Source organism: Anabrus simplex, chromosome 4, assembly GCF_040414725.1.
Source record: "Anabrus simplex isolate iqAnaSimp1 chromosome 4, ASM4041472v1, whole genome shotgun sequence".
Classification (NCBI taxonomy): Eukaryota; Metazoa; Arthropoda; class Insecta; order Orthoptera; family Tettigoniidae; genus Anabrus; species Anabrus simplex.
This window is the reverse complement of record NC_090268.1, coordinates 330,043,857-330,058,981: the sequence shown is the minus strand read 5'-3', so window position 1 is coordinate 330,058,981 and position 15,125 is coordinate 330,043,857. Positions and strand designations below refer to the sequence as shown.

The window sequence follows — 15,125 nt, the reverse complement described above, 5'->3', positions numbered from 1 at the left end:
CTCTTCTCTACAACTGCTGGTTATGTACAGTAAATTGTCACTACTGGAACTTGCTACTGATTACAACTTGCAATATTTTCTATCTACCCTTCATTGAAGGTTACATATAATGGTAGTCAGTGTTGCAAATCTTTGTGTTTGTTATGAATAGGAGGCAGGAGGTGGGGAGAAAGGGGTTGCAAGCCATCTTGTTAGGAATTCCCTGGCAACTCTTATTCCTGTGAGACAAATGCAGGTGTACCGTAGCTGTTGTTTCTTAACTGCAGTAATAAAATCGTAAACTGTTGAGAGTATTGTAAGGAATTTTTTCAGTATTGTTGTAGCAAATCGCGTATACTCACTATCTAAATATGATAGACCAGTGGTATTCGAAGCGTGGTACGTGTACCACTAGGGTACGCGGGGTCGTCTGAAGGTGTACACAAATTTATCTTGGCTTCTGTTTTCGGTGAACAGTTTAGAAGAGTTGAGCCAGCTCATTTTCAATGAAATCTTGTTTTGATTTAGTGTTTTTGTATACCACTACACAGAGCCCCTTTTCAAACTAATCATTCTAAAATGTGTGTCCATTTTTGTACCTCTTATTGACTAGGTATGTAAAAATGCTTACTTAGGCTGCAATGCTTTTTTTAAAAGAAATATCTGTTTCAGAATCCACTCATTCACTTCAACTTTTCTTCAGTAGCAGTGTATATAATACAATAATTGTTGCGTTAATAGAGAGAGAGAGAGAGAGTGTGTGTGTGTCGCGCGTGCCATTACCAGATACTGAAAACCTTGTAATTCCACTTGTGAGAAAACCTTGTAATTCCACTTGCCTTTTGCAGGCTTGCTGCATTGCCTGAGCAGGGAACAGAAGACTCCAATGGTTGAATAATTGGACTATCATTAAGCAGGAACAGCTCTCCAGCTATCGCTTACCGCTCAGTTTTGGGCTTCTTCTGTAAACTTTAATCCTAAGACATTACAAGGTTTCCTTTGCCCGACATAGATATACAGTTGAAAGCGTTTATTGCAACATCGTTGTTCCAAGGAACATTTAATTCAATTTCTTCGTGTGATGTATTTTCAAGTGTTTTGTTGACATAATATTACATTCTATTACCACAGCAGATCATGTGCTTTATTTCATTAACTCATTTCATTGCGACGTGTTGGATATAACAGCGAAATCTAACGGTCCTGTACAAATCCTATGTAAACACTGTATTTAAAAAATAGCTTAGTATGACATCGCTTATTATGACATATCATATCAAACTGCATACTTTTTATCTTTTTCAGAGAAATGTATCGACTAAAACGTACAGTGTTATTTTTTGTTTTACACATTTGGGTATACCTGACAACAATGTAAAGCTTATTTTCAAACTCTTGTTTCCAAATCAGTCTGTCTGTTAAATAGTCAAGGCAAACATCGCTGTGAAGATATCACAGAAGAAATTTAATACTGAAGAAAAGTCACATATATTATGGTGATCACAAAATGTGGAGACAAATGGCAATATCGCAAAGGAATTGGATGTATCACACACTATGATTTCTACAATTTGGAAGGACAGAGAGAACATTCATTTGCCAAGACCATGTGTGACATTATTAATCAATTTACATTATTGCTGCTTCCTTCCTAACTTATTTTTTAAAAATATTTTGCTGACTTATTATTACTGTAAGTACTGTATAAACATTAGAAGAAAGATTCCTCCTAGTCCCGCTCCACAAATTCTGTATTACAAATACAGTACTTATTTCACTTATATTTTTTTTTAAATTTTAACATTATGTTAATTAACCATGTAAGTAGCAGCCTAAAATTTACAAATATGACATTTTTAGTAACAAAAAGAAAAGACCGGTTTGTGACATATCGTCTATACTGACCGTTAATTGGTGGTCCCTTTGGAGTTATTATAACTGGTTCTCACTGTATTTATTTAAATACAGCTAGCAGTTTTCTGCTGGCTCCGCCCGCAGTGTACAAAGTATGGTGTTGTTCGTTACTATCCTCACGGATGTACTTGCAGAGTTTCGAGATAACCCATTGCCTTGCAATGACGGATAATTCCGTCATTGTCCGCGGGTTCCCAAAAATGCAATGACGGAAATTTCCGCCCATTCTATGGATACATATCGATATTTCTTAGCAATCTCAACATGTCTACAAGATGTTGGTAATTGTATTTCAGCTATCTTTGCTCTTTAGCTACGTATTTCGCCGCCAGAGAGTCTAAATATGATCGAGTAAATCCATGTAAAGCTTTAGTGAAGGTAAAGTCAATGCCATGGCCGAGTCGGATGAAGCTTGAATATTACGTTTTTTGGTGGAAAGCGATATCGGTGACGGTTTTTCCGATAAAAGTAATACTGAATTACCTTCCAGTGACGTTAGCATTAGTAGTTCTGAAGAATTGGATGACATTATTGGAGAAAATGAAGACGGGGACGCAGGTAAACGTGTGCACAACCTAGAAGACTGGAAGTGGACAGAGACAATGTACCAAATAATATGCATTGTATTATAGATGGAGAACTGAACTCTGTGGTAGCAAGAAGATTAGGCGAGATTCCAGGGAAGGCTGAAGTGCTAGGTGAGTTTCTGACTGACGAATTCTGGGAACTTGTAAAGAATGTAACTAACGCTAATGTGGCAAAATGTCTTTGCAATATTGAAAGTAACCCTACAAAAAAGAAACCTTATCATGAGGAGAACTGGTTTCCTGTGACAAAGGATTAACTGAAGGCTCATTTTGCATTATGTATATTGATGTCTCAGATTAAATGTCTTCGGTTCAAGAATACTGGACTAAGAGAAGGGTTAGGGAAACGCCAATATTTTCAGAAACTATGTCCCATAGACGTTTCAGTATCATATCTAGATATTTGCATTTTGCCCCAGATTCTCCAGAAACTCAGTGTGATAAGCTCTGGAAAGTTAGACCTGTTTTGCAGCTACTATTGGACAAGTTTCAGAAGTTGTATGTGCCTGAAAAAGAATTGATGAAAGTTTGATGAAGTTCAGGGGGCGTTTGGCATTCGTTCAATTCAACCCTTCAAAAAGAGCGTGTTTCGGTATAAAATTCTATAAAGTCTGCTGCTCTGACACGAGCTATTGCTGGAAGTTTCATGTATACCGTATGTTGGTAAAGAATCTCGGCATGTAGATGGAATAGGTGATGCCAGACGACTACTGTGTAGTGAGGCAGTTGTTCTTGAATTGTGTGACATATTGCTAGGATCATGCAGGACTATTTATATGGACAATTGGTATAGCTCACCTACTCTTTTCAGGGAACTGATATCGAATGAAAAATACCAATGCCATTGGAACTGTACATCCAAACCGGAAATTCATGCCACCCCATTTTGCAGCAACGAACCTCAAGAAAGAACTGACTTTTGCCTCAGCAAATGGCATCCTTGCCACAAAATGGGTGGATAAAAAGAATGTACATCTTCTATCAATAGTGCATCAAAGACCAGATTTTGTGGAAACTAAAAACAAAAGGGGTAAACTTGTTCTGAAACCAAACATGGTTGTGGACTACAATTCTGGAATGGGTGGTGGTGTTTCACATGACCAACGCCTTGCATCATATCCCATAATGAGACGATATGCCAAAGGGTATAAGAAAATATATATACCGGGCGAGTTGGCCGTGCGCGTAGAGGCGCGCGGCTGTGAGCTTGCATTTGGGAGATAGTAGGTTCGAATCCCACTATCGGCAGCCCTGAAAATGGTTTTCCGTGGTTTCCCATTTTCACACCAGGCAAATGCTGGGGCTGTACCTTAATTAAGGCCACGGCCGCTTCCTTCCAACTCCTAAGCCTTTCCTATCCCATCGTCGCCATAAGACCTATCTGTGTCGGTGCGACGTAACGCCCCTAGCAAAAAAAAAAAAAAGAAAGAAAAAAAAAAGAAAAGAAAATATACTTCTATGTGCTCGACATGGCAGTGCAAAATGCTAGCGTCGTTCATCACATGCTGAATCCTGGAAAAAGAAGGCCCAGCTTTTCCAGTTTCAGGGTTGATGTTGCGGAGCAAATTTTGGAGGGTGTTGTTCTGCCTGATTATCAAACCAGAGGCCGGCCCTGTGCAGGAAGTACACCAGCAAGGTTACAAGGAAAACATTGCGGTCACTCCCCTGTCAAAATAGCAGCAACCGGAAGCAAGGCATCTCCATCCAGAAGGTGCAAGGTCTGCTATGACCGCAGAAGAAAAAATCCCAAGGGAAAGAACAGGGGTGAATCCCGTTATGAATGTGTCTGCATGGAAAAGAGTGCTTTAAGTTCTACCACACTGTGTTGAACTATTGTTAGAATGTGAACTGTGTTTGTGTGTTAACTTGCTGTAGCAAAAGTGTTCTCTTTTAAGCTAGATTAAATTGCAATCAATGTATATTTATTTTCAAGAAAAATTCCAGTTCGATGGGTTAATGAAATAAAGCACACGATCTGCTGTGGTAATAGAATGTAATATTATGTCAACAAAACACTTGAAAATACATCACACAAAGAAACTGAATTAAATGTTCCTTGGAACAACACTACGCACCGAACTGTTAAAAAGTCCTTCAAAGATCTTCGTCATGGAGACAAATGTACTCATAACTATTATCAGAATCTACCAATTTAAGTAGTTATTACCTCAAAAGAAAGCTCTTGATCCACCGAGTATTTTTAGACCAAAACGACAAACTGCGTACCTCAATTAGAATGAAAGATATGATTGCTTCAATGAGAAAAAAATGTTGAAATGAGATGTCAAATTGAACTTGCACTCATAACTTTCCTCAGAATCAACCAATTTGAATAGTTAAGAGTTGAAATGAAAGAGCTTGATCCACTGAGTGTTCTTAGGCCAAAACGAACTCCGTACCTCAATTAGAACCAAAGATATGATTGCTTCAAAGAGACAAAAAAGTTGGAATAATGAAATAATTTGAGGAAGGCAGAAGTTAAGTGATTTATAGTACCCGATGACAAATCTGTGCATGAATACCTTTCAGTTAAAAAAAAAAAATGAAGGAAATCGACCGGATAGAATGGCCAGACTGACTGACTGACTTTAATTTTCATAAAAAAATTTAATATAATTATAGATACATTATTGGGGAACAGGATGGAACAGCGTAGCTGATTTCCTGTGTCATCCCATTAACTTGGTTTGATTCTTGGTGTTGCTGGGATGGGATTTTCACGTGGTGGTGTCAGGAAGGGCATGCGACCTTAAATCTCCTGCCACAACCCTTTTGCGCCTCAGTGCGGGCAGGGATCCTCGGCAAGCGAGAGAAGCTGCAGAAAATTGATAATTATAGTTGGTATTATTTGGCATCCAGCAACAATCATTTGTTAATTTTGGTATAATCGCAGTATACTCGTACTTTGGGAGTACAAAGGTAAAACAATTGGATTTTGGTAGTACACCAACCAAAATGTTAGTATACTACCATGGTAGACCATAAGACAGCTATATTTTAGGCAGTACTTCTTGTAACAAACTGACTTTTCCATGCTAATTAACAAATATTTGTTTTATGCATCTTCCTTACCAACTTGTGTGGAGGGATTTGGTTATTTATTAATCTTATTGTATTTATGCATCATTTAGAAAGCTTTAGAAAAATGTATCTCTCTTTTCATCTTTCTTAACACTAATCTGAACCGTAATTGGTATTATTGCTAGTTTTTTCCTGTGGTATATGTGAAAAAATAGCAAAAAATTAATTTATTGTTATGATTGTGTGTTTTTCATACAGTTCATAGGAACAATTGATGACACTTGTTTTAACTTTCCCTTTCATTTTATTACAGTGTTATTTTCATTAAGGGAATTTTTATTCTGTAATTTTTAATTGGAGCGGAGTTCTGTAAAAGGCAAATTGATATAAATCACATATCATTAGTAGTTAACAAATGTAAATGTATTCAGTGTTATTACTGGGATAAAAACACTAGTAAGAAGGGTTTCATTTCATGAATGAAGGTCATTGCATAGTAAAATTCGTGTATTTTGATTCTAGATATGATGTATCGACCTGGTGGTCCTTCATCTCAGCCTCAGGTGTTACTACCTGCTACATATCAGATTGCTGGCAGTCAGATTTATCAGGTCAGTATAAAACTTTGTGTAATTCTTAACTGCATTGAAATGTTTTGTGGCTACATAGTGAAGTACAAGTTTTAAATCCCATCAAAAAGATAATAAATTAATGATCATATCACGGGTCTCACAGCATCTTAAGGGTTTCAAAATTCAAGTGGTAAATATTAGTTTGATAAAAGATGTTGGAAGTGTAGAAAGCAAGATGCTAGCAAGTTGTTACATAGACTCGAATGCTTTCTTGTGTTCTTGTTCAATGCTCTGTGTACAAACTTATTAATCGTATCAATCCGCAGTTACTGGTTAGCATCAAGACTATCAGACCAAACTCTTCAATTTTGAATCTAAATATACAGTTGAATCTACTAGTCTTCTAGATTAGTGAGTCCTTAAGGAATATTCATCCAGGGGTTATCTATGGCTCTATACCTTCCGTTCATTTTGCTTTATTTTCCTGCTGTTTTAATAAAAGTAGAATTATATGACAATTTTAAACCTTAACAGTCATATGAACACAACTACAGGTGGAGTAGGCATGTACAAGACCTCCTTATGTAAGGCAACTTCTTCATGCATGTATAATATATATTATATAATTTCGTTTGTATTATTTTTTCACATAATTCTAATAATGCACAGCATGGTGAGAAAGGAATGGGCACTGCGATGCACTCTATGAACACCTAACGTGAACAAGCAATGCAATACAGCAGCGAATGATAGCGCTAGTTTCGTGCGACAGCCTAAAGTTGAGAGGCCTGGACACACTACCGTGTCACCCCATGAGGGGTGACATACTATATTTTGTATGAGGGTCCGTCACCCCACATGGGGTGACATCGTCTTCAAAGTGTTAGTAAAGTATTTTGTGATGTCCTTTTTTTACATGATAGTAGAATGCTGAATTTCTTTTATGCTGGTAAAATTACAAGAGCAACAATTCCTGTATTATTATTATTATTATTATTATTATTATTATTATTATTATTATTATTATTATTATTATTATTATTATTATTACTAGCTGTAACCTAGGACAGGAAAACAATGCTGGAGAATTACCAGCCCTGGTATAATATATCTCACTATGACAGTAGCTGCCTCTGTGGATCAGTGGTAGAGTGTTGGCCTCCGGATCCCAAGATAGCGGGTTCAAACCCAGCAGAGGTAGTTGGATTTTTGAAGGGCAAAAGAAAGTTCATTCGACACTCCATGTTGTACGATGTTGGCATGTAAAAGATCTCTGGTGACACATTTGGTGTTTATCCAACAAAATTCATTAAATCTCAGCCATTGATGTCCAAGAGAGTTTCGGGTTGCTATCTAGTGGGCCTAGAGTAAAACGGAACGTCGAGATTGGCGAGCAGACAGCCGGGGTGGCATCAAATTGAAATCTCTTCACATGGTAGCTGAGGCCATACGATTATCATCATCATCAAAGTGCGCGTGGATTATCAGGTTAGCTAAAGATCTAGGGGATGGGGATTATGCATTGATGTTTACTGTCAGAGAAAAGTGTTTAATAGAGATTTCTTAGTTAAATTATTGAATCTCGGTTTTGAGGTGTGAGAATTTTTTGAAGAATTTTGACTCAATCTATCTTATCAGCAGGTTGACATCACTATGCATGCGGAGATGCCAGCTACAATGGATTTTCTGTAGTTTCTATAGTTTTCTAATATATGTTATGGCAATATGGAAGCAGTACTATGAATTTTATTAAATTGAAATGCTCTTTATAAAATCTCAATTTTCCTTTGAACATTTTTTAAAAATAGATTGGAGACTTCCGGTTTGTAAAAAAAATCATGAGATAATGAGTGCAACTTTTAAGAGCGAGCATAACATTCATTGCTGATTGCGAATTCCCAGCATATGGGCTCAGTTTCAGTTCTATTATCTGTGGTTTATTGATGAGTTGTCTGTGCTGATTATTACTTCCCTTGCCTGCTTTGGTTCCAAATTTATGTTGTGTAGTTAAAGTATTTATTTAGGTGAAGTGTAGGATAACATTAAATGCAGTTCAAAATCTCACCGAACCATGTGTTTTATGGAACGTGAGTGTGATTTATCGGTTAAACATGGATGCGATGGCAGCGTAGCACGTGTATGGGTAAATCCTGCGGGCTTTATTTTAAATACTACAAAAGTAACAATACTAGTATTATATGGGTTTAATATTATTTCACACATTTTTGGTTGAATATAACCTTCACTTGCTTGCAGCAGACCATATCATTATGGAAAATCACCTTTGAAGGGTTGCACCTCTGTTCATGTATCAGGAAGTATTGTGCAGGGAATAAATCCAAGCAAAACACACATGATATCATAATTGAATTTTCTTGAATTGCTTTTGTACGCGAGTGCCTGGATAATGGCTATTTGGTGAAGTATTAACAATGACCATGAAGGTTTTAACATTCAATACTTGAGAGGATGGCTGGTAAACCTCAAATTTAGTAGAGGAAAGGTAGTCTCGATCCTGTAAGGTCTGTGTAAACAGCACTGCAGTGCCGTGGAAGGCAGAGTGGGAAACTGCCTTGACAGCAAAGACAGTAGTCACAAGCAACAATAGCAGATTATGTATTTAAGCCACTGCAATAATTATTGCTACAAATGCATGGACTGTGAAAAATATACACAGGTTAATATAAAATCATAATGTTCAACGAGTGACAGCCTTTGGTCTCAGAATTATAACCAATTAATTAATGTCATACCAAACTTGTTAGCTTAATGCATCGTGGCACGGGCTGTTACAGCTACTAGCTCTGCACTTGGGAGACATGGGTTTGAATCGCCTATCTGCCATCCTCTAAATTGTTTTCTGTGGTTTCCATTTCCAACTCCAGGCAAAAGCTGGGATGGTACCTTATCAATGCTACAGCTGTTTTCTTCCCAAGCCCGTGCAATTACACGTACACCCACAGACAACACCTTCATGCACTTGAACATGTAGCTTAGCCCCATGGGGTGTAATGGAAAAAGTAGCTACAGAAGTGGTAAGTTGAATATGTCCTTCGACACTGGTGGCATTAAAAGCTGTATGCTAAACATAAAGTTCATCATGCTGGCTGTAGAAATCCATCTAATTATACATAAGAAAATAGTGTAGTGTTCATTGAGAGACATTGTGTTCAGAAGTACTTTAACAATTTACTTGCTATAACAGAGGAGAAATGCTAACAAAACATAAAATTTTCAACTAAAACATGTAAACAGGAAGGAAAGAAATGGGTAAGAAAGTAACAAACAATGGATGCCTAAAGAACAGCAAGAGCAAGAACAATTTGTCTTCCTTAATTCTAAACTTGCAGTGTTCTCTAAGAAAATTGTGAAATATTATGACCTAATATTTATGTTCATTATTTGTAAGTGTATACCTTAGTTTAAAGTAAATACAAAATTTTAATATTCCACCTTCTCAATACTAAAAAATCATGTGATGTTTTTACAAAAACATTACAATGACATTAAAATGGTACTAGTTTCGGTCCACTGTGGACCATCATCAGCCTAGCCAAATTACAACAGTAAAAGACATAGTGATAAAAAATAGTATCCAGAAATGAGAGGATCTGAAAGGATGGGATGGTGGTGGAATGACAGATAAAAGTGAAAAAACCGTATTTGCAAATAATGATAAAAGTAGCAGAAGTGTTCACAATGACAAGTAAAATCTTGTGAAGTCACGTAAAAACCCTTGATGAGATAGTCAGGTTGGCAGTTGCTCCTCTGTTGCACGATTGACATATATAACTACGTATATGCTTCTAGAAAGTTGTAGATGTGAGTTCCACTTTTGCGTAGAGGGAAGAATTGTCCAATGAGACTAGCACCAGATTAAAATTGACAAAGTTGAACCTGTTCTATGGTGGAATTAAAGGCTTTCATGTAGCATATATGTCAATCGTGCAACAGAGGAGCAACTGCCAACCTGACTATCTCATCAAGGGTTTTTACGTGACTTCACAAGATTTTACTTGTCATTGTGAACACTTCTGCTACTTTTATCATTATTTGCAAATACGGTTTTTTCACTTTTATCTGTCATTCCACCACCATCCCATCCTTTTAGATCCTCTCATTTCTCCATACTATTTTTTATTACTATGTCTTTTACTGTTGTAATTTGGCTAGGCTGATGATGGTCCACAGTGGACCGAAACTAGTACCATTTTAATGTCATTGTAATGTTTTTGTAAAAACATCACATGATTTTTTAGTATTGAGAAGGTGGAATATTAAAATTTTGTATTTACTTTAAGCATAGTCTCAACTCAATACGGAACCTAACAATGAAGTTTATTACTTTTAATGATGACGCTAACCAAGCTAAACACAAAGCCTTTCAATATCTAGGCATTAAGTTGAAAATAGCCAAATTAGGCAAAGACATAGATTTTCTCAAACAGTGCATTCGGTTTGATTTAACGCCAAATTTCTTAAGACACAACAAAAAGAAACATCGTATCACGTCACAAACTTCCAAAACTCAAACTAAGACTAATAAAATTTGGTTGAAAGATGAAATCAAGTTTCTTTATAGGAAAAAATCATTCCTTAACCTCAAACTATACGAGTCTCACCTTGCGTCAACAAAATTGTTATCTAAAGCGCATTGGACAATCTTCTTCCAATCAGTTGAAGATAAATTATTTATAGACTTAACCAAGAAACAACATATTTTGGATAATAAATTGGAGAAATTAAAGATATCCAAATCGCAAGATTACCAAATTAGACGCAATAGTAGACCAGCAGACGATCGTAACCATTTTCATCCACCCGTAATTAACCTATCCAATACTCCCCTAAATCCAAATGAAGAAGGAATTTTAGCCAAGGGACCCAAACATAACTGGCCCGATTTGAACACAACCAATTCACTTATTACAATGATAACAGAATCGGAATTAGCTATCTCTAAAACGCCTTTAGATACACAAGATGAATTAAGATATGACATCAAAAAGAAACTTAATAACATCCTTTTTCGCAAAAATTCACCTAATTTTCCCGCCAATTCTAATAACAGGAATGTACTAACCGATCTGAAGCTCCTGCACACCCTAAACAAAAAAATTAAGGACAACGACCTAATCGTGACCAAGGCCGATAAAGGCAACACGACCGTAATCATTGGTAAGAATGAATATATCAGTAAAACATCAGATTTCTTTAAAGATAGTTCCTTTTCCATAATTAAAAAAGACCCCACACAAAAAGTCCAAAGACTCCTTAAACAAACCTTAAAAAACTCCTCCTTCCTACTCACTGAACATGAAAAAAGCCAGCTTATAAGTATGAACCCTGGGCTTCCTACGGCTAGAGCTCTCCCAAAAATTCATAAGGCAGGTGCTCCCATTCGTCCAATCATCAATTTTAGACCGAGCCCTTTATATAAAACCGCACAGTTTATTCAAAAGTTCCTAAGCAAAAATTACCGTTTTTCATCCAATAAATCGGTTAGAAATACCTTTGAATTAATAGACAAACTTAATAAATTTAACATGCAACCTCATTACTCACTTCACTCCTTTGATATCGTAAACATTTCCAATTTCTAAATTAATTCCCATCATCAAAAGTAACTTATACAAAAACAATCATTTGAGTAAATTGGAAATTCAAGATTTCATTACATTGTTGAAATTAGTCGTAAATAACAACTTTTTTACGTTTAATGATACCATCTATCAACAAAACGGTCTGGCAATGGGTTCACCTGCATCAGGCATTCTCGCAGAAATCTATCTGGACTTTCTCGAGAACACTAAAATCGACAATAAATTCGACAATATTCTCCTTTGGGCTAGGTACGTCGACGATGTCCTAGTAGTTATCAACGAGAACTTGGAAGATGCTCACACCACACTCCAAACACTTAATAACATCGATCCGCATATTAAATTCACATTGGAGTCAGAAGTAGATCAAAAAATCAATTTTCTGGATATTACAATCACTAGACAACAGGAATCTTTAACCTACAAGATCTACAGAAAGCCCACCCAATCGGCCGTCACAATCCGACAAGATTCAGCTCACCCCCTCCCCCACAAAAAAGCAACATATAACAGTCTTGTACATACAGCATTCAACGTTCCTATGAATAAAAATGATCTTCATACCGAATTGAATACTATCCGCTACATCGCCAGATTCAATGGCTTCAATAGCCATTTCATAGAAAACATCATTAACAAACATAAATTTCGCCCCAAAACCACACTTAAAAAAGAACCACCTAAACATGACTCTTTTTCCATCTTCACTTACGTCAATGGAATTCACAAGATCACCAACGTTTTAAAGAAAAAAGATATGAAAATAGCCTTTAAAACCAACAACAACAACAACACACAAATCTTACATAACACATCACGTGTTAATAAAATAAATAGGTACACAAAATCAGGCGTCTACAGGATTAAATGTAATACATGCTCTAATATTTCTTATGTGGGGCAAACCGGCCGGAGCTTCAACATTAGATATTTAGAACATTTCAATGCAGTCAGATACAACAAATTTTCAGCCATCGGCCAACATATGGTAGACTATAACCACAAATTCACGAATATTGAAACAGACATGGATATTCTCAAAATAGCTAAGAAAGGACCTCTACTCAATATAATAGAGAACTTTTACATTCATTTAGATCAATACTTTAATGCCAACTATAACCTTAACGAAATAACTGAGAAACCCAATATTTTATTTGACCTTTTCATTACTTATTACAGAAAAAACAAATCGGTCGTTCAAAATTCTTTCTTTAAGTCAATCAAGGGTCCCCCGACAGTACAAACACCATCACTTCCTCTCCCGTCCACCCCGCCTTGAACCTTCCCATCCCTCCCACCCTCCACTACTTACGTCATTCCTCTCCTCCGTATTCACCTACCCCTTTTCTGCTGATCTACTCCGCGCTACGCTCACTCCGTAAGTTGCATTCAATCCAGCAAGTTTGTTCCACGCAGCGCAAGGTGAGTCATCGTTTATATTTTCCGGTGCCTCGCTTCTTCTCTATCCGATTACCGCGTTAATACTATCTTCTCTCCCCAGGTTCATTGGGGTCCCGATTGAACTGAGACTTCTGTTCAACACAGAAAGCCTTTAATTCCACCATAGAACAGGTTCAACTTTGTCAATTTTAATCTGGTGCTAGTCTCATTGGACAATTCTTCCCTCTACGCAAAAGTGGAACTCACATCTACAACTTTCTAGAAGCATATACGTAGTTATATATGTCAATCGTGCAACAGAGGAGCAACTGCCAACCTGACTATCTCATCAAGGGTTTTTACGTGACTTCACAAGATTTTACTTGTCATTGTGAACACTTCTGCTACTTTTATCATTATTTGCAAATACGGTTTTTTCACTTTTATCTGTCATTCCACCACCATCCCATCCTTTTAGATCCTCCTCATTTCTCCATACTATTTTTTATCACTATGTCTTTTACTGTTGTAATTTGGCTAGGCTGATGATGGTCCACAGTGGACCGAAACTAGTACCATTTTAATGTCATTGTAATGTTTTTGTAAAGACATCACATGATTTTTTAGTATTGAGAAGGTGGAATATTAAAATTTTGTATTTACTTTAAGCATAGTCTCAACTCAGTACGGAACCTAACAATGAAGTTTATTACTTTTAATGTATACCTTAGTAGTATATAGATTAGTATAATTTTTACTATGTGTCCACACAAATGATGTACATAGGTAGCTTCCATCACAAAAAACTTGAACAAAATGATGCCGGCATCGATAGTAGACACATTATTGGCTGCAGGTAGAAGACAAACAATAGAACAGAATAGACAATGGATGCTGTGATCCAGTCCTTATATATACTCACTTGCTGTAGTACCCATCTTTGACGGGACAATCATATGGAATGTGCAAAGTTATCGTAATTCTCTAGCTCCTTTCTGCTATTATTCGGCCAGCTGTTTTACTTGAAACGCAGCAGTAGTCCCATTTATCAGAGACTAGCTGATGCACCCGTGCTTCTCTACGGAATTCTACATTGTATACAGAATTGTATGTTGGGTACAGTACACATTGTGAGCAAGACTGTATTAAATTGCATAGCTCTTAACGTTACCCTAGAAACGCGATGGAGAAATCCCCAAACGTCTTTTCTCATATGAAGACTGCGTTAGGGAATTTTCATTGTAATGGTAGGCCCGCTTGCCTATCATCAGTCACAATCAGGTTGGGGAATTGCATTATAATGGCAGACACTCATTCTCCACCTGCCTTTTTACATGCTCAAAAAGACCGTCTTAGTGGTTTTCCCAACTGAAATGAACATACGTCATTACAATGACGTCAGTAGGAATAGCACGAGTAAAAGCAATGATTTCACATAAAATACTTGATAAATGAATAACCACACATTTTCTCACCTTTAACGAACATTACTACGCTGCCGATCTAAGAGTCCAAAGTTCCAGAGCTGGAATGACCAGGCCGCAGACAACCGTGATCCGTGAACACACTTAGTTTTTTCGGTGGGGGGTCGAATGGTGAAGCGTCCCAGGGCAAAAACTATGCCCTTTTACTAATATGTTTCCTAGGAGTACCCGATGAGTTGGAAAATCTCAATTCACTACACTGGCGGCGGAAAAATCTGACTTGGAGGCAATTTTTTCCTCCAAGCCAGAGGAGAAACCCCCTCTTCGCTGCTAATTTTGAATAAAATGAATGTAAAATTTAATTAAAGTGAAGAGGAAGAAGCTCTTTTTTAAGAAACGACTCTTTTCAGGGTTGAATTTTGAGTTATTTAGTGAATTGTGGTGCTTTAATAGGCTTAGCAATTTGTTCGGTTCTTGCTGCGCCAACAATGACATCATGGGTGGAAACGTGTATATTGTGGTAGTGTCGTCGAACGGTTGAAGACTTCACGCTTAAAATGACATGACAAATTAAACATTGAGCTCTCTCTTCGGGATTGAGAACAAAATATGAATCCACCCATGAAGTATTAAACGACATTT

At 37.0% G+C, this 15,125-nt stretch overlaps 1 protein-coding gene across 4 annotated transcripts in view; it reads left to right on the top strand.

Annotated features, from left to right (window-relative positions):
* Positions 1–15,125, top strand: part of LOC136871957 (uro-adherence factor A) — a 171,091-nt gene that overhangs the window by 98,850 nt on the left and 57,116 nt on the right. For all 4 annotated transcript variants that reach the window (XM_067145714.2, XM_067145716.2, XM_067145715.2 and 1 more), the window contains exon 4: positions 6,024–6,112. In XM_067145714.2, the coding sequence (XP_067001815.2) occupies positions 6,024–6,112 (89 nt within the window). The remainder of the gene's footprint in view (positions 1–6,023; positions 6,113–15,125) is intronic.